General features: G+C 42.1%; 3 protein-coding genes across 6 annotated transcripts; 1 reads left to right on the forward strand and 2 right to left on the reverse strand.

The window, feature by feature from the left end:
• Positions 1-163: 163 nt before the first annotated feature.
• LOC115735969 (branched-chain-amino-acid aminotransferase 6-like) lies at positions 164-10,385 on the reverse strand. 4 transcript variants are annotated; one of them, XM_030667454.2, is made up of 10 exons: positions 4,253-4,359; positions 3,115-3,187; positions 2,733-2,910; positions 2,418-2,594; positions 2,149-2,280; positions 1,749-1,844; positions 1,434-1,550; positions 978-1,073; positions 532-644; positions 164-335 (listed from the first exon to the last, which is right to left on the reverse strand). In XM_030667454.2, exons 2-10 carry the CDS (start codon positions 3,156-3,158, stop codon positions 221-223), a joined length of 1,068 nt encoding a protein of 355 aa, XP_030523314.1. In that variant the 5' UTR covers positions 3,159-3,187; positions 4,253-4,359; the 3' UTR covers positions 164-220. The 4 variants fall into 4 exon arrangements, with proteins under 4 accessions (XP_030523314.1, XP_030523315.1, XP_030523313.1 ...); XM_030667455.2 differs by lacking the exons at positions 164-335; positions 532-644; positions 978-1,073; ... (5 more) ...; positions 3,115-3,187; positions 4,253-4,359 and adding exons at positions 6,066-6,492; positions 6,682-6,794; positions 7,212-7,307; ... (5 more) ...; positions 9,396-9,468; positions 10,295-10,378; XM_030667453.2 differs by lacking the exons at positions 164-335; positions 532-644; positions 978-1,073; ... (5 more) ...; positions 3,115-3,187; positions 4,253-4,359 and adding exons at positions 6,066-6,492; positions 6,682-6,794; positions 7,212-7,307; ... (5 more) ...; positions 9,396-9,468; positions 10,295-10,377.
• A 2,713-nt stretch (positions 10,386-13,098) lies between these two features.
• LOC115735971 (basic form of pathogenesis-related protein 1-like) lies at positions 13,099-13,865 on the forward strand. Its single transcript, XM_030667457.2, has one exon. It carries the CDS (start codon positions 13,173-13,175, stop codon positions 13,665-13,667), a length of 495 nt encoding a protein of 164 aa, XP_030523317.1. The 5' UTR covers positions 13,099-13,172; the 3' UTR covers positions 13,668-13,865.
• Positions 13,866-15,437: 1,572 nt separating this feature from the next.
• Positions 15,438-17,655, reverse strand: LOC115735967. Its single transcript, XM_030667447.2, has 2 exons — positions 16,871-17,655; positions 15,438-16,481 (listed from the first exon to the last, which is right to left on the reverse strand). The coding sequence occupies exons 1-2, from the start codon at positions 17,491-17,493 to the stop codon at positions 15,731-15,733; spliced, it is 1,374 nt and encodes a 457-aa protein (XP_030523307.1). The 5' UTR covers positions 17,494-17,655; the 3' UTR covers positions 15,438-15,730.
• Between the last annotated feature and the right edge of the window lie 1,004 nt (positions 17,656-18,659).

Consider the following 18,659-nt stretch of genomic DNA (forward strand, 5'->3'; position numbering starts at 1 on the left):
GGTACCATTCAATGTCCCATTTCTCTAATTTCTATAAGGTTTTTGTCTCTTTAATTTTTTCCACAATTCAATTCGATGTGAGGCAAAATTGAGAAAATCTCCTTTCCAGAGCTATAAAGCTTAAACAGTAGAAAAGTTTAACCTGAGTAATACATACTGCCAATGCCAAAAACATCCACCAAGTCAAAAGGCCACGGTAACACCAAGTAAAACAACAAGCTCAATTGACCTCCACCACCCAACCCATGGTATCTTCAAGCCTACCCATTTGGATCCCCGTCAAGGTTTCCCGCAGCTTCTGACTGACTGCATCTGCTTGTGTTTTATACTCGATCCTGCATCATGAGATTAAGTAGTAGTGTCATGGAGCAGATACCGATGAGCAGCGCAGACCGGAGTGCGCACATTTTGGTTCATTGAGGCATAATCGATCCGTAAATGGCACGGCGGCAGACTCTTTTCTTATGCTGGAGAGAATAGGGGAAACGGGGGGGAAAAGAGTGTGGACAGATGAAGTTGCCAGCCGAGTACCTTCTACCCTGGTGAGTTACGCTGCTAATCGATGCGACAACCATGGCGGTTCCCGTACAGAAAGCTTCATCGGCATCCATCAATTCATCAATCGTCACGGGACGTTCCTCGACCTGTCAAGTTTTCAGAACAAAGGGAGCATAAGTGCACAAATTATTGAGACAGGGCAAGTAAGACATCGCGACACGGATGATCTCGTTTCAGGGAGTTCCGTCTCCATTCATTTGTGCTCCTATTCAAATGATCGATTTGCATTAACATTCCTTATAGTCCAAATATGAACCCAATCTTCCCCCCCCACCCTTAGACAGTAACTTGAGAGCTTCATCAAACCAACGGGAATCATCCAAAGGGCAAAAAAGGACGGCTTTCCCAGTTAGCGTAAAATGCAAAATGCTTAGGTTGCGAAATCCAATCGATAAAAAGCATAGTGTGAATGTAATCACCTGGTAATCAAGCGTAAGAGCAATTTTAATTATGCTTTTTCTTGTGATACCAGGAAGGATTATTCCATGTGCTGGGGGAGTTGATATGGTATTTCCCTGCAGTAACAGGCCACTGTAAGTACACTAATCAGACAGTAATGAATATCTCATTATCAAAGACAATGATTCTCATATACAAAATTTGCAGATGCTTGCTGTTCTCCAAAATTCTTCCATGTACTACAAGGCAACAGCAAAATGGGGTCGTTCCTTGTCTGTGCCGCAGCAGCATCGTCTTCCTTGAAATTGCACAAATCTAAGAACAGCACTCTTCAGTTTTTTAAGCAAAACATACTAAGCCGACCGACCAGATTCTGTTCAACTAGACATTCAAGGTCTTCCAAACCTTATGAATCTTGTAGGACAAAAGAACCATAATGTTACAAATATAGCTGGAATAGACCACTCAAAACTGACCTTCACCGAAAAAATGTTACATGCAGAACCCTCATCAATGTACTTTCCAGTTGCAGCATCCAAGAATAGAACATCAGAAAAACCTTGCGCCTTTGCTCTAGTCAGTGCGTTCAAAACCTACAAGAGCGAGCGAGCAAATAGGTCATTGGAAACTCCCCGTGTGTAGAAATCAGAACTAAAAGATCGGTATTTTGACTACATAAATCTTAAATACCACTGGTTAAGACACCTGCCGGAGTAATACTAACTAATAGACCTCAACATGAATGACCACATGGAAGTTTTTCCTAACAATTTAACAATTTTGGTACTTACTGGTGAATAGTTAGCCACGGCCTTAATGCCTCCTGTTCCACCAGAAGAAGCTCGATGATGCTTCTCCTCGACCACCAGGTTCAGGGACCTCTGGTGCTAGAGTGATGAAAAAGATGAATTTCTGTCAGTACTAAGAGTCGCTTCATCCCGCATAAAACAAAACCCTGCTTCGAGTTGGTGGTAATCATTTAGCAAGGAAACGCATACCCCGCTTAATGTCTCCAATGTCAAGTATCAGGATCATGCAAATGAACCAAGGTCAGGATTTTCTAAAGGTACTGAACCTTAAGTTCAAATCATAGTCTTAAGAAGGTTGTGTAAGTAAACATCATTTGGTCGTTGTTTTCGCTTTTTCATCTAAGCGGGAACAAATGGTGGTTCAGCGAAAGCAATCTTACACCTTGTGATAGCTTCCGACAGGCGAAGCATAGACTAAGAATGTGTATTCTGGCGCTGGCCCTACTCCCAGAATAGCACCACTTCCCATGAGCAAAGGCCTTACATACATAGATCCCTTCCCAAAAGGCGGCACCTGTTTCAATGTTCAACCAGAAAATTCAAAGGCACGTCACACCAATCGAAAAGCCCGCAGTATGAAGGCATCACACATATTGAAAGAGCGCTCAGCATAAGATCAGGCATGCTAGTGCTTCATGCGAACTAAATTACCCAACGCTCGTTGGCCAGGACAGTTTGCTTCACTGCATCAACAAACTGCTCAATAGAAGGTGAAGGCATGCACAATCTCTCTGCACCTGCCTTCATCCGCAGAGCATTCTGTTCAGGTCGGAAAAGCAGAATCTGACCATCTTCCTTCCTGTATGCCTTCAAGCCTTCAAACAGTCCCTACACACGACAGACCGTTATTATTCTGGGAAAGTGTACAATTTCTTACTGAGTATGCTTAACAATGTTCTGAGACAACTTGTTTATAGGGCAGCCCTTTCAACGATTAAAACAAGACAACTTGTTGATCCTGCATACCTGTCCATAATTGAGAATACCGGAACAAGGGCTTAGCTCGATATTTCCGTAAGGAATTAGACTTTCCTGAGAAAAGTCCTCGCCAGTAGAGCATTTCATCACATACATATAATCAGTTGGAGTCAAAGAAAATCCCATCTCTTCCCAGTTGACATCAGGATACTGCCTATCATTATTTCTGTGGATCCAACAAGAGAAATTAGGCAAAAAATTCACATATGTGATAATGTAAAAAAGCCTATTCAAGCAAATGCTGCGGAAGAGCAGAACTAGAAAAGGAGTTTTGCTGAAACAGATAGAACTTGAAGAATTGCCGTGACTAAAGATCACTGCGAATGCTAGTCAATCAGAGGCAAGCTGACAACCACTTTATATAGGTTACCCATAGGTGTTGCCTTCAGGAGAGTTTTCCAGTGATGGAGCCATTTGGTGCAAGAAGAAGAGACAGTTTCAGACTGCAAAACAGAGCAAAAACAGACTGATTGTGCCCGTTATGAGAGAGAGCCACCAAAGAAATGGCAAACATGCATGTGGGTATCTGCCAAATTGCCAATAGCTTCGAATGATGCAAAGACCTTGTTTTTAGCAGTTACTTATGAAAACATGAAACAAAAAACTGATGGGGCAGTCAGCACGATTTGCACGACAATGTGGTTTGAAAAGATTCCATGCACAAAGTAGTCTGACACGAGAACCTCTTGGACATCGCTTTCTACTGTGTTTGGTATTGTTACGTAGGCTTGAACTCTTGACCAGGTGACGAAGTCAATAACCACAATCAAGACAAAAAGTAACCATAGGCAATGGCCAAAGAGGGCAAAAAAATTGAATCAGTACTCGTCTGACGTGAACAATCTCTTGGAGAGGCAAAGAGTAGGTGAGGGACAAAATGCATCACGACTATAAATTAGGTAATATAATCGATTTTCTTTGTTCAGAATCAGTATATGCACGTAGACCTCTCCATCCAATATGGGGCGGTAGATGTTAGGATTGGTGCACAACCACAACGAAATAGAGCGTGAAAGCGAGAAAGAGAAATCGAGACACAAGTTTATATATATAACAGTAGCTATTCATGGACCTAAACCTAAATAACCAATAAAATATGGGCTCAAACTATAAAAGCCCCCTAACGTTCAGAGGGCGCTGCCCCCCTTGAGATCCCCACAAGGGCGACTCTCCCGGACCCTCGTCCGTTAACCGGAGAGTGGGACCCGAGCTTTCATATTGATGGGGAATATGATCCACATCCTAACGATGGACATGGCTAGGACTCTAAGAGTTTACTCAGGAAAAGTCGTGATCTGGACACACGGCCATGACAAACCATGACAAATATTTCACGTGTCCGTGCATGAAGACTTTGGAGATCCCAACGCAGAGGGTCTGGTACAATTGCGTTCCTCGTCGACCAATCTCCATAGAGAGATACGAGGAAGAACTCGAAACAACTTGGTACAAGAAGCGCTTTTTCTAAGGCAAAATGAAAATGTGAAGAGAAAGATGGGATGATGCACCGGCGCAGTGGAAATTTACTTTATGAAGTGAGGCCGATCGTCAATAACTGCCGCAGATTATGAGTTCATCATGATCGGTAGAGAGAAGTGAATGCGAAGCAATGCGACGGGGTACTGCCAGTGAGTGCTTTTATAGGGGCGCTCTGTTGACATTCTGATCAATTTTCCTAGGATAATCTTAGGCTCCACAAGCTTCTAGTCTAGGCTACTAGTTGGCAGTTGTGGATTGGGGTCTACAAGTCTCTAAGTATTACTACGATTGTTTGGCTGAAAGAAACTTGAAGTTGTTAGAGTTGGCGACGGAAGAAGAGAGTAGAAACGGGCTATAAATAGCCTAGCCCTGTTCATTTGAGTGTGTAGCAGAAAGCTAACAAAGAAGCATCCCTTGTAGTTGAAGTCCCCGTAAGATGAAATCCTCAAATTCATATTGGCCTCTCTTTGCTCCAAAATTAGTTGCCCACTAATCTTACATTATCTCACCCTTTTTCTTTCTATCAAAAATTAATAATGGTATCAGAGCCTCGTTAGGTTGGTATTGGACATTTGTCCTAACCACCTTTTACCAAAATCGCCCGCTATAATTACCGTAGCGCTAATTTTCTGATGGCACGAGATTTATGGGACATTGTGGAAAAGAGGATACGCGGCTCCACAAAAAGATGCAAGCGTTCCGAAAGAGCAATTACAAAAAGATACAAGGGCATTATGTGTTATTCAGCAATGCAAGCACTCTCTGAAATGGAATCCTGGGAGTAATTGAAGTAAAGACAGCAAAAAAAAAAAGGTATGAGAAATACTACAAGAAGAATTGGATGGGATGGTAAAGGCGCGCATCATTCAACTTCAAACTTTGAGAAAGGAATTTGAGAATTCTAAAATGAAAGATAATGAAACCGTTCAACAATTTTGTGGAAGATTAAAAGAACTAGTATATCACATTAGGGCTTATGGAAATGAGATCACTAATCACGAGGTGATACAAAGAATGGTGGTGACATTTACTAGAAAATACAACTCTATTATCACCGCTATAGAAGAATCTAAATATTTGAAAACCTTATTAGTGAATTGACTCTCTAGAAGTACATGAAAAAAGACAGACGGTTCAGGATGAAGAATTGTTGAAAGTGTCTTCCAGTATAAAATAAAAATACGGTCTCATCAATCAAAAATGGAGGAAAGAGCATACGGAAAAATACATGAGGAGAAACATCTCCAAGGGAAAAACATTCACCTTATAGTACTTGCAAGAAAACTAAAGATTTGAAGAAAAATTGTTCGTTTAGAAATAAACCGCAATTCCGTTTTGTTAAAAGATATGGCCACAGAGAAAAAAATTGTTGCTCAAAAATAAATGACCAAGCGAATTATGTCGAAGAAACTGAAAATACAGATAATATTTTCTACGCAGGCCAAGTGGCAAAAGATGACAGAAATGATATAGGGTATATTGATAGTGGATGTAGTAATCACATGACGGGGATGAACTTAATAGACACCGATATTGACACACCGGCGAAAACCCAAGTTAGATTGGACGGCGGTGCATTAGTGGATATGAAAGGAAAAGGCAATGTCGCTGCTAAAACAAAGGAATGCCCCAATGTATATTCATAACGTATATCTAGCCCCCAGTCAGGCACAGAATCTACTTAGTGTGGGCCAAATGGTACAAAATGAGTGTTCTCTATACTTTATAGGAGATACATGCACCAATATGGAGATTTTGACCAATTTTCCTAAAATAATATGAGACTCGGCGAGCTTCTAGACTAGCAGTTGGTAGTTGTGAGTTGTGATCTACAAGTCTCATTCTAGACTAAGTGTTAGTTGTGTTATTTGGCTGAAGGAGCATGAAGTTGGTAGAGTTAATGAAAGAAGAGTAAGGCCGTAAATAGCCTAGCCCTCTCCATTTGAGTGTGTAGCAGAAAACTAACAAAGAAGCATCCCTTGTACTTGAAGCCCTTGCAGTACAAAATCCATAGATCCATATCGGCATCTCTTTGCTCCCAAATTTGTCGCCCACTAACCTTACATTATCAAACTAGCACGCTCATTCTATGAAAAGCGAGCAGACCTTGGTTGGAGGTCTTTCTACAACATAAAACTGACAGACAACAACAGCTCAATTGACCTCCACCATCCAGCCCTTGGTATCTGCAAGCCTACCCATTTGAATCCCAGTTAAGATTTCATGCAACTTCTGACAAACTGTATCTGCTTGTGTTTTGTAATCAATCCTGCATCATGAGATTAAGTATTGTCAAGGAGCCTTGTCGATGAACAGCACAGATGCGCATGTGCCATTTCAATTCGTTGAGGCGCAATCCGTCCCCGAATCACATGGCACGAGACTCTTTCTTATGCTAGAGAGAAGAGGGAAATCAGGAAAAAGGATATGTCGAGAGATGAAGTCGCCAGCTGAGTACCTTCTACCCTGATGAGTTACACTTCCAATGGATGTGACAACTACGGCAGTTCCTGTACAGAAAGCTTCATCGGCGTCCAGCAATTCATCAATTGCGACAGGACGTTCCTCAACCTGTCAAGTTTTTGAAAGAAAGGAAACAGAATTCCACATATTAACCCAACTGTCCCCCCCATATGGCATCACGAATTTGACAGACAATTTGGTTTAACTAATAACCATGAAGGGCACAAAATCTATCGAGACAGAGCAAGCAAGACATCACGACATGGATGATTTCGTTTCAGGGAGTTCTCTCTTGATTTGTTTGTGCTCCTAGTAAAAAATGATTGATTTGCAATAATGTTGCTTGTAGTCCAAATATAACCCCAATCATCCCCCTCCCCCCAGACGGTAACTTGAGAGCTTCATTACCAGCAGGAATCATCAAAAGAGGGGAAAAAAGGACAGCTTTCCTGATTAGCTTAAAATGAAAGACATTTTAATTGCAAAAATTCAATCAATAAAAAAATATAGTGTGAACATAATCACCTGGTAACCAAGAGTACCAGCAATTTCAATTATGCTTTTCCTCGTGATACCAGGAAGGATCGTTCCATGTGTTGGGGGAGTTGATATGCTATTTCCCTGCAACAACAAGCAACTGTAAGTATACTAATCCAATAGTAACGAATATCTCATTGTCAAAAACATTGGTTCCCATAATGTGGTTACTAATTCATGATCTGGCATGTATAGAATGAAAACCTCATTCTCAATTCTACAATAATTTTCATGAAAGCCTTTCATTTGCTTCTCTTCGATGGAAGTGCCATGGCAGCATCATCATCCTTAAAATCACACAAATCTAGGAACAGCACCTCTCCAATTTTTCAAGCAAAACATACTAGTCATCAGATCAGATTCTGTTCAACTAAACATTGAATTTCTTCCAAACCATATGAATGCTGTAGGACAAAAGAACCATAATGTTACAAATTGAGCTAGAATAGACCACTCAAAACTGACCTTCACAGAAAAAATGTTACATGCAGAAGCCTCATCAATGTACTTTCCAGTGGCAGCATCCAGGAAAAGAACCTCGGAAAAACCTTGCGCCTTTGCTCTACTTAGTGCATTCAAAACCTACAAGAGCAAGCGAGTGAATAGGCAATTGGAAACGCGTGTGGTAAATTAGTAATCAGAAATATAAGATTGGTATTTGGACTAGATCAATATTAGATGCCTCTGGTTAAGAAACTTGTCAGAGAAATGCTAACTAATAGACTTCAACATGCATGAACACATGAAGGTGTTTCATAACAATTCAACAATTTTGGTACTTACTGGTGAATAGTTGGCCACAGTCTTAATGCCTCCCGTTCCACCAGAAGAAGCTCGATGCTGCTTCTCCTCAACCACCAGGTTCAGCGACCTCTGGCCCTAGTGTAATGGAAAAAAGTCAAACTTTGTCAATATTAAGAGTCACTTCATCGCGCATAAGGCAAAACCCAGCTGCAAGTTGGTTACAAAATGAGATAATCATTTCACAAGGAAACGCATACTGCGCTTATGAGCTCCAATGTCTAGGATAGCGATCATGCAAATGAACCAAGCTATACAATTTCTAAAGGTGGCATACACTAACCCTGAGTTCAGACAATTGACAATCAAAGAGTCTTAAGAAGTCGTTCAAGTAAATGTCATTTTGTCATTGTTCTCATTTTTTTTTTTTTTTATCTAAGTGAAAACAAATGGTGATTCAGTGAAAGCCAATCTTATACCTTATGATAGCTTCCAACAGGAGAAGCATAGATTAAGAATGTGTATTCCGGCGCTGGCCCTAATCCCAGAGAAGGGCCACTTCCCATGAGCAAAGGCCTTAGATACATGGATCCCTTCTCAAAAGGAGGCACCTGTTTCAATGTTCAACCAGAAATTCCAAGGCATGTCACACCAATCGAAAAACTAGCAATTTTAAGGCATCACACACATAGGACCAAGGCATGCTACTGCTTCAAAAACACTAAATTACCCAACGTTCATTGGCCAGGACAGTTTGCTTCACTGCACCAACAAACTGCTCAATAGAAGGTGAAGGCATGCACAATCTCTCTGCACCTGCCTTCATCCTCAAAGCATTCTGTTCAGGTCGGAAAAGCAGAATCCGACCATCTTCCTTCCTGTATGCCTTCAGGCCTTCAAACAGTCCCTACACACGACAGACTGTTATTATTTTGGAAAGCAGTACAATTTCTTATTAGTTATGCTTTATAAGTGCTCTGAGAGAACTCATTAGTAGGACCGCAGTGCTTTTGACAATTCAAATAAGACGACTTATTGATCCTGCTCACCTGTCCGTAATTGAGGATACCGGAACAAGGGCTTAGCTCAATATTACCATAAGGAATCAGACTTCCCTGAGAAAATTTCTCACCAATAGAACATTTCATCACATACATGTAGTCAGTTGGAGTCAAAGAAAATCCCATTTCTTCCCAGTTAACATCAGGATACTTCCCATCATTATTGCTGTGGTTCCAACAAAGAGAAATTAGGCACAAAAGGCATAAATGTGATAATGTAGAGAGGCCTATTCAAGCAAATGCTGTGGGAGAGCCAGAACTAGAAAGTATATTTGCTGAAACAGAAGGAACTTTAAGAGTTACAGTAACTAAAGATACTGCAAACGCTAGTCGATTATAGGCAAGCTGACAGGCAGTTTACATAGATTACCTGTTGGCATTGGCTTCAGGAGTTGATTTCGGGGATGGAGCCATTCGGTGCAAGGAGAAGAGACAGTTTCAGACTGCAAAACAGAGGAAAAGAGAGTGAATATGTCTGATATGAGAGAGAGCAGCCAAAGAAGGCAGCCTTGTATAACCTGGGAAACGACAGAGAATCTCGTCCACTCACAATATCTCACGTCAGGCATGGGGCTTCTTGACCTTTAGCATTTACGCTACTAAAAAAAATGGCAAGCATGCATTTGGGCATCTGCCAATAGCTTTGGACGATGCAAAAACACCTCATTTTAGGAGTTACTAATGAAAAATTAATACAAAATTTTACGTGGCAGTCAGCACCATTTGCACGTTAATGAAGTTTGAAAAGATTCCCTGCACAATGTAGTCTGACACGAGAACCTCTTGGACTTCGCTTTCTACTGTGTTTGGTATTTGTCATATGGGCTTGAATTCTTAACCAGGTGACAAAGTCAATCACCACAATCAAGAAAATGTAAAGCATTTCTTACTCCTCAGCCTTATAAGAACAAAAATTGAAGTTAAGTTACCCACAAACTCGAATGCCTCCAGGACAATGGCCATTGAATCAGTACTCGTCTCACGCGAACAATCTATTGGAGAGGCTAAGAGTACATGAGGGACAAAATGCATCACCATCATAAATGAGGTGATATAATCGATCTTCGTTGTTCAGAACCAGTATATGCACGTGCGTGAAAAAACCCGACACAGAGCGTCGGGTCGATGTCGTTCCTCGTCGACCAATGTCCATCGAGACAGTTACGAGGAAAAAAACTCAGAAGACTTTATACCCGGAGCGGTTTTTCTTAGGCAATTGAAAACGCAAGAGGAAGATGAGATAACGCACCAGTGCAGGCGAAATTTAACTTTATAATTTGAGGACGATCGCGGATATCTGTTGCGGACTATGAGTTCGTCGCGTTCGACAGAGAGAAGCGAAAGCGAAGCAATACGACGGAGGTGTGATGGTGGATGGTTGATTGCTCTTGCACAGCGGCGCTCGTTTTGTGAGGAGCAAGATGACCCTGGTTGCGAAACATGTTGAAGCAGCGTAAGTTATTCAGTTAATACCACCAAAAACTTTAAATTAATAGACAAATTTATCCCGAACTAATTTTTGGATCAACAAATTTACCTCAAATTGGTACACATACGATAAATTTACCCTTTATTAATTTCCGTTAAATTTTGCTGTCAAATTACTCGGTTAAATGACACGTGGCAATTAATAGATTTATCGGTTTGAGATTTCCACTCTTCGTTTATCATAGATGTACCAATTTAGAGCTTTTTGTGATATTAACTCAATTTTAAGAAAACTAATAGAGGGTAAATTTATCACATGTGTACCAGTTTGAGATTTTTTGTGGTAAAGAATTAGGTAAATTTATCACATGTGTATCAGGTTGAGGTTTTTAGTGATAAAAAAATTAGTTTATGGTAAATTTATAACATTTGTACCCGCTTGAGGTTTTTCCTAGCATTAATCCTAAGTTATTTAAAATACGTGAATTTATTTTTTGTCAAAAAAATACGTGAATTTCAAAAGCAAAAAAAGTATAATAAAATCCAAAATAAATAAAGGCCTAAAGTGGATCTTATTGCAAATAAAAACTTAAAGTGGCATGGTAATTTCAAATAGGGGCCTGATCTTGTTAGGTGAGGCCCACCGATAAGAGTGGCCCTCGCCAAATCTAACAAGGGCGACCCCGGCCCAGCTCTTCGAGTATCCCCGATAGCCGACCGTCTCCTAAGGTCGGCCACCGGTTAAAAGGTAAGAAGAAAAATAAAAAATAAAAAAATCTAAGGACGAAAATGTAGTGTTCATCCGGTGAGGCCAATCTTCTTTGAAACCGACATGGCAACTTCACATCCCGAGTTGAAATAAAGTCCGCTTCTGATTCTTATTTGAAATAATATTTACTTCAAGTCATTATTTAATTTATTTATTTTTGGGTGATCTAAAAGTTACAACATCGATTTGTATTAATGTTGCAATCATGACTAACTTTTTTTTAAAAGCAATGGACACTATAGTTTTCAAATAAACATTAAACTCATATCAAATAAGAAAGGTATCCTAGTGTTTTTTACGACTAGCTTTATTGTCTCTTAAACTTTAGTGAATGTCTTTATTAGGTGCAATGTATTCATTTGATGAGATAAACTACACTTAAAAAAAAAAGTAATCTTTCAGTAATAAAGCAAAACGAAAGTGGAGTCAGCTCTTCTGCCTTTATAGAAAGAAAGAGAAAATGTTCAAACTTCTTTGGTTAATCCTCCATTTGACAAAGGTCACATTTGTCTTCCTACTTTTGGTTGTGGAAATATTATTTGGCTTTCAAAATTACTTACTTATATATGGAGCATCATATAAGATATAGAGAGTCTCTTATTTTTACCGGATTCTAAATCTTTTTTTTTTTGGCTATTCAAAATATTAAATGATGAATGCGTAAATTCATTTCATCTCTCACGTTTTTTGATATTACGGTATTTTATGATCTATCAAGACAGTTAGAGAGAAATTTTAAATCTCGAATTATTTTCTTTTTTCATAAGTACAATTTACTTTTACATTATATCTTTATCGATAAATTCTTCTCATTACTTAATTACTAGAAAAATTCGTATAGAAACGGAATTTTTCAGTTATCAATTTCTTACACAGATGCGACGAGCGAGCACAATTTTTCCACCAAAATTACACAAAATGAGCATCACAAAATGCAGTTTCCCCCACTGCCATATTGAGCGGGCACGGGCAATCGCCGGTGCTGACATGGGATGGGCTCGTCGAGAAACATTCCACCTTTTCTATGAACAGTTCATGCAAAATTTTCCATGTCGCATAAAATCTTTATTTTCTATTAATTCATGGCGTAGATATATCCTAACTGCCAATGTTTAATGACGAAAGATAATTTGCTGGATGGGAGCAATCTACGAAAAGTCTAGTGCATAATCTAATCCGTGACGATGTCGGGTCGCGAATCGCGATCGTGGCAACGTCGGAGTTTTTGGACGGTTTATCCACGTGGTTAATGAACAAAACTTTCACTTCCCAATTTTAAATGCTGTCCTCAGTTTTTATTTTAAAATTTTTTTATTCCCGTGATAATGATGGGGGTCACATGATTTCACTATTGCACACCGCAGTCAGCATCGGGGATTATGTGATTTGCTCGGTGGTGTACATTTTCTTTGATAGCCATTTCCAAAGTTCCAAGCTTTAAAATTCTTAGCTCTTCGTGACGAGAAAACCGAGCATAAGTAAATTTATACGATTCGACATCGGCGGAGCGTCGTCCGGCACAAATTGACAACCGCCGCCCCCAACCGGCCGTGGTGAACGGCGACATCTCTACCTTCATGAATAAAGTAATTACTAGAGGGCGAGCGTAAAGGTCCGTTATTTTTTTTTTTTTCCGAATGCGGGTTTTAGTTTTGATTATTTGTTCTTGTTTTATGCAAAGAGTAAATCAAGGGGACGGACGGATGGATGGATGGATGGATGGAGCACGTCAAGACATGCACGTGAACCTTGAATTTCGCTGTTTCGATGCTAAACTTCGTAAGTAAACCAAAAATGTGTAACGCCGTCACTTTCAATTAATGCATAATTATCTTCGATTCCTCCGGTATTGCTCCTATAAATTCTCCTTACAGCCATACAAGTTGTCATCCTTAATACATTGGGTGGCACCAAGATCCGTTTACGATTGCCTCCCTTGAAGCTCCAAACATGAAATTGCTCATACCTTCTCTGGCCATATTCATACATATCACTGGCCTAATCTCTTCCCTCTCCGCCGATGTCTCGGCCGCGCAAAGCTCTCACCAAGACTTCGTTGACGAGCACAACGCCGCTCGTGCTGAAGTTGGGGTCGGTCCGATCGCTTGGAACGGCACAGTCGCGGCTTACGCTCAAAAGTACGCAGATGAGCGGATCGGAGACTGCAACCTCGAGCACTCCGGAGGGCCCTACGGCGAGAACCTAGCCGAGGGCTATGGCGTCCTGAGCGGCAGGGACTCGGTGAAGATGTGGGTGGGAGAGAAGGACAACTACGACTACGACTCGAACTCGTGCGTAGGAGGCGAGTGCTTGCACTACACTCAAGTCGTGTGGCGCAAGTCTGTTCATCTGGGATGCGCTCGGGTGAAGTGCGATAATGGGTGGTGGTTTGTGATATGTAACTATGCTCCTCCCGGCAACTACGAGGGCGAGCGGCCGTATTGAACGGTCTATATAAGTTCTAAATAAACTCGTATCTTTCATTCGATTCTACAAAACCACACCAACCGAAATAACGCCCTATTTCAGACGTACATATTGTAAGTCTGCCGTCTAGACGACGCTCCTGTCAAGAACTCCCTACCTTTGCATTTCTCTCGTTACTATATAGAAAGCCGCAAAACGAAACACAAATGGTCATAACTCGATAATCTTGGTACGCTTTTTCGGTTTCTTCTTTGACAGTTTGTTTCTGATCTCTCCACACGAATCCTCTTTACCAGACTCGGATCTCAAGTGCTTCTTGGTTACTCCCGCTTGGAAAATACCATGATCGTTATTGCTATTCTCATTCTCATTTTCGTCGTCGTCATCGTTAGTGTCTTCTGAATCTGTTTCGCCAGGGCTAGAAGCTAATGGATTCGGAGGATAACAACTCGCAACTGCAGATTCTGCAGCTGCCACTGCTTCAGGGGTGTGAAGATCAGCGATCCCCAGCATCAAGTCCTGTTTTATAAGTGCAAAAGCATCAGCTGACCGTTCCATCACCCAAAATTATACCAGGGTAGACAAAAGAGCGGCAAAAAGTACCATTTCTATTATCTCTGCTTCATTCCCCTCTAGAACTTCAATGTCATAGCTTTCAGGATTGTCCTACATAAACAAAGAGTTGCGCGTGACAGGTCATAACAAGTTGTATCAACGCGAGAAAGAGAATGTCACAGGAGGAGCAAGATCATTTTCAAACCTTTGCATCGACCTGCAATTTGTTATTAGCTTCAGATATAACTCCCAGAAAATCCTTCGCTTTTCCAAGAACTGCAGCAAAGCCAAACAGTCAAGGGAAACAAAAGGATTAAGATATTGAGACCATGGTAAGCGTTGGTACTCACCACACAACCATATCCGATCAGCCCCTATACCTTGGAAGGTTACCCACCATACAAAAGCCTCCTAGCCCATCGTTTCATATTTTTCAGGAAATTAATTAATCTAAACAGCCATTTTCATGAATTACGAAGATAAACGTAAAACAGCTTATAGTTGTCGAACGATATTATTCTGATTGAAAAGATTAGATGACGAATTCACAACCTTGCCTGGTAGGAACTGAACTTGTTAATGGCTTGCGACTGAGGTGCTGTCGCCTTCTTTGAGAGTGCGAGTCCTTACTTTTACAGATAGACAGTGTGGACTCTGCATGTTAAAGCACGTAAAAATTAAATCACATAAAGGCAACAACGGACACACATAGAGTAACCCAGGGGAACAGAGCCATTCTTACAATCCAAACAAAAAAACTGGAACTTTGGCAATGCAACAATATAGTTCACTAATGCTCCGTCCGTTTCGCAAAAAAAATAAAAATGATTTGAGAAAATATTGTTCAAATTATTTACTTTTCTCAAAATAAAGGGAGCCTAAGTGAAAAGGACGTTTCCAAACACAAACAAAACTTGAGGACCACAAGGTATTCACTGTTTGTTTTCAACAACAACAAAAAAGAAGAAGAAAATTGAAAAGTGGTGAAAAGAATAGAGGAGGTAAGATTCCAGAAGGGGCTTAGGATTCTGGTTGTTTGCCTTGTCTTATCTGACATCAATCATCATGTGATTCACTAGTCAGAAAATTCCAGCAGAGCTGGCATTGGATTCTAGGACATCCACACCCGTGAACCACCTTGCCAATCACAAACCTAAAATAAAACTCAACACGACAGTATTTGTCATTTGTCAATCCAACCAATGAACATTTTTTTTTTTTGGTCATAACCAATGAACATTAAAAGCATTCAAATTCAACTCACGGGATGTACACCAAAAATAAAAATAAAAATTGAATCATCGCCTACCCCCCCTCCGTACAATTCCTAATCGTCCCACGACCAAAAAAAGCTCATCAAAAGAATCATGCGGCAGAAAATCCGAAAAATAAAATAAAATCCAACAACTTCCTCACGAGTCATCCACTCTCGTAGCAATCGTCGCATCATGAGAGGTCCGCGTGAGACTCAATCGCGGCCGTGACCGGCTCGATTCATCCCCGAGTCGAGATTATGACAAATCATTTCAATTCGTGTCGCACCAAATGGCAGAGTCCTGACTTTGCTGCCTCAACTCTGCCCTCAGCTTCTGAGAGAACAACCTGCAAGCGTCCATGCTCAGGTCGACCGCAGCTGCCAATGCCACGAAAGCCGCCGCGTCCTCCGTGCACTTCACGTGCTGAACCCCGACCTCCACCTGCGGCTTGCTCGCCTTGTCCACCCCTTGCATGGTCGAGGACATCACGAACCCACCGGGCACTGAATTTGGCCACAGCCCCAGCCCTACAAAGTCTGACCCCGATCCCGACCCGGACCACGACAGCCCAGACCCAAAGTCTATGCTGCTGCTTGGGCTGCTCACTGGCGACACACTGGTGGTCAAGTCTATGGTGAATTTGCCACCGGTTTTAATGCTAATCGAGGAATTGACCACAGTGGCCGTGTTCGTGGCGGTGGTGTCGGGAAGGAGCTTGAATCGGTACGAGAGCATGTCGGAGCTGCCGTGCTCGAGCCAGGCCTCGAGACGGCCCCACGGACTCCAGGTGCCGTGGGCCGGGCGGAGAATGAGCCATGCGCCCGGATTGGACCGGTTCACCCTGTCAGACCCGGGGGACGGCACGAAAGGCGTCACCATCGAGGCGACCGCCACCGGAGAGCCAGAGAGGTCGTGGATGGTGACGGACCATCCCTTCCTCTCTTTAGAATGCGGGTCTTTGTCATGGCCAACCAGAGACGGTATCCAGCTTCGTGATGTGCTTGTTTCGGACAAGGACGACCTGATCCACAGTAGGACAGCATAGTTAGACTCGAAATCGAATTGAAAAAAGCGCCAATCATCCCAAAATCAAACACCCTTGTGATCGACCGGTTCACTCTTCACTACAACCTTCTTCCTCATTTCCGGAAACAACTAATGGGGTGGGTCCTACCTCCTTGACATTTCCGTTTTCAGAACCCAAACATACCGTGATAGACAGAGACTAAAAAGCTTCAATCTTTTTCACAAAATCGACTTTTTTCATTCAACCCCAACAAGATAAAAGTGAAGAACCGCCATTTGAAATCGAAACCGATTCCTGATTGGCGATCGACTTCCATTATTTTTCAACTCTGTTTTTGGTTGCTTGAAAAACGAAGCATTGGAATCGAGCGGAAGACCAATTACCTGGATCGCAAGTTCCGGTCACCGACGTTGTTCCGGCAACTGAAGTTGCAAGTGAAGACCGGCTGCTTCACGCTCCCCTGGACCTGAAACACCTGGGGGCTGCACTCGGGCTCCTTCTCGAACTCGAACACGAACCTTGGATCAGGCTCCGCCCTCACGCTCACGTGCAGCTTCTCGCCGCTCTTCCTGCCGAGGTCGAGCCACCCGTCGTGAACCGACACCGCCCGCGAATCGGCCCTCCTCAAATCCAGCGGCAGGTACACCTTCCCGATCAATTTCGACCCGCCCACCAACCCGCAAGCGCCCCCGAAGCGTCCCCTGTAGACCTCGACCTTCAAGGTCGGGTTTTGAAGGAGGAGCTTCTCGAGGAGGGGCCTGGGGAGGCTGAAGCAGGCGGCGAGGGGCTGAGAGGGGCGGCGGTCGGGGGAGTGATCGGGGGGCGAGATCAGGGGCAGAGAGGCCTGCTGGGAAGGGAGGTTTGAGAGCTTGATCTTGCAGAAAAACGAGGAGGAGGAGGAGGAAGGAGGGTGGATGGTGGAGAAGGAGGAGGAGGGGGCGGAGGGTTGAGGGAGTTTGAGGGAGAGGTTGCCGACGAGGACCCGGTGGAAAGGGCAAGGATCCATTCTTGGATCGCCAAGCTCTTCCTTGGAGTGGGAGCAAGGCAGAGAACCCCCAGTATTGAGTATGTGAAGCTGTGTGTTGTATGTAGCTTGAAGAGGAGAGAGAGACAGAGAGAGGGAGAGAATAAGAAGGGTGATGAATTTGGAAAGAGGAGAGATTTTGTGCTGTGGACGAGGGGATGAACAGGCTGGAATCTAGCTGGGGAATTTCAGATGCGAGCATTGCTACAGCAAGGTCAACCCCACTGCTCTCTCTCTCTCTCTCTCTCTCTCTCTTCCAGCAAATTCTCTCGTATCAACATAGATTAGGTGAAAATTACAGCAGACAGTCCCCTCCCAACTAGTTTAGACTTGGGATTGGGAATATATTTTTATTGTATGGGAATTTATAAAAAAAATTAAATTAAACTGAATTTAATATTGAATTGTTTTAGTTATATAAGACGATCGGACATGTCTCGTTAAATTTGTATTTCATGGAAATTGATCGATGTGGGTCGGACCATTTTCGGCTCGATCCACTCATTTGACGGTTCCAGACATAGCTTAGTCATTGTAAAAAATTTTAATTGAAATCTCATCTCCTTTCAACTAGATCGTAAGGAATAAAATATCCCTGAATGAATACAATAGTACAAATTTTTTTTTATCCGGTGTTTAGCTGTTGAGCAACTTGAAGTTTCGAATTTCGATTGATTATTTTCTCGCCCCCCCTTCCAGGATTTTTACTTGACGCGACTCTATTCTATTTTTTCCTAAGCTATATATTCGGATCGAAAAATGGGGAAAGATCTTCACAATGAATATGATTTATTTTCAAGACAACATTGTTCTACTTGGACTAGGATCTGAAATCCAAATACCAACTCCAATAGGCTGATGAAGAAGGCTGAAGCCCCCACAGCTCCAACAGATAGCGATGTGACTGGAGCTGCCTGTGGTCCATCTAAGGTACTCCAAAGGACGCAGACAACAAAGGCATCAGCTAAACAAACTTTACTGCACTAATCCTAATTCATGGTGTAAGAAGAAATCTAATTAATTAATTAATGAGGCAGCTTAAAATTTCACGCTAAGATGAACCGAGCACAACTCTGAACATAGAATTCATGGAAATTGGTTTGTTAATCTAGGTGCATTTGAGTAGTCGGCATGTCATGGAAAGAATT

The sequence above is a fragment of the Rhodamnia argentea genome, chromosome 11 (assembly GCF_020921035.1).
Source record: "Rhodamnia argentea isolate NSW1041297 chromosome 11, ASM2092103v1, whole genome shotgun sequence".
Classification (NCBI taxonomy): Eukaryota; Viridiplantae; Streptophyta; class Magnoliopsida; order Myrtales; family Myrtaceae; genus Rhodamnia; species Rhodamnia argentea.

What these genes read in the sequence shown, in the direction of transcription:
- LOC115735967 (XM_030667447.2), bottom strand. Translation starts at nt 17,493, where the DNA reads ATGGATCCTTGCCCTTTCCACCGGGTCCTCGTCGGCAACCTCTCCCTC. An exon ending in GACCGGAACTTGCGATCCAG is followed by an intron (nt 16,482 to 16,870) that starts GTAATTGGTCTT and finishes ACTGTGGATCAG; the next exon opens with GTCGTCCTTGTCCGAAACAA.
- LOC115735971 (XM_030667457.2), top strand. Translation starts at nt 13,173, where the DNA reads ATGAAATTGCTCATACCTTCTCTGGCCATATTCATACATATCACTGGC.
- LOC115735969 (XM_030667454.2), bottom strand. Translation starts at nt 3,158, where the DNA reads ATGGCTCCATCACTGGAAAACTCTCCTGAAGGCAACACCTATGG. An exon ending in GTATTCTCAATTATGGACAG is followed by an intron (nt 2,595 to 2,732) that starts GTATGCAGGATC and finishes TGTCGTGTGTAG; the next exon opens with GGACTGTTTGAAGGCTTGAA. An exon ending in GTAACATTTTTTCGGTGAAG is followed by an intron (nt 1,074 to 1,433) that starts GTCAGTTTTGAG and finishes CTGTTACTGCAG; the next exon opens with GGAAATACCATATCAACTCC.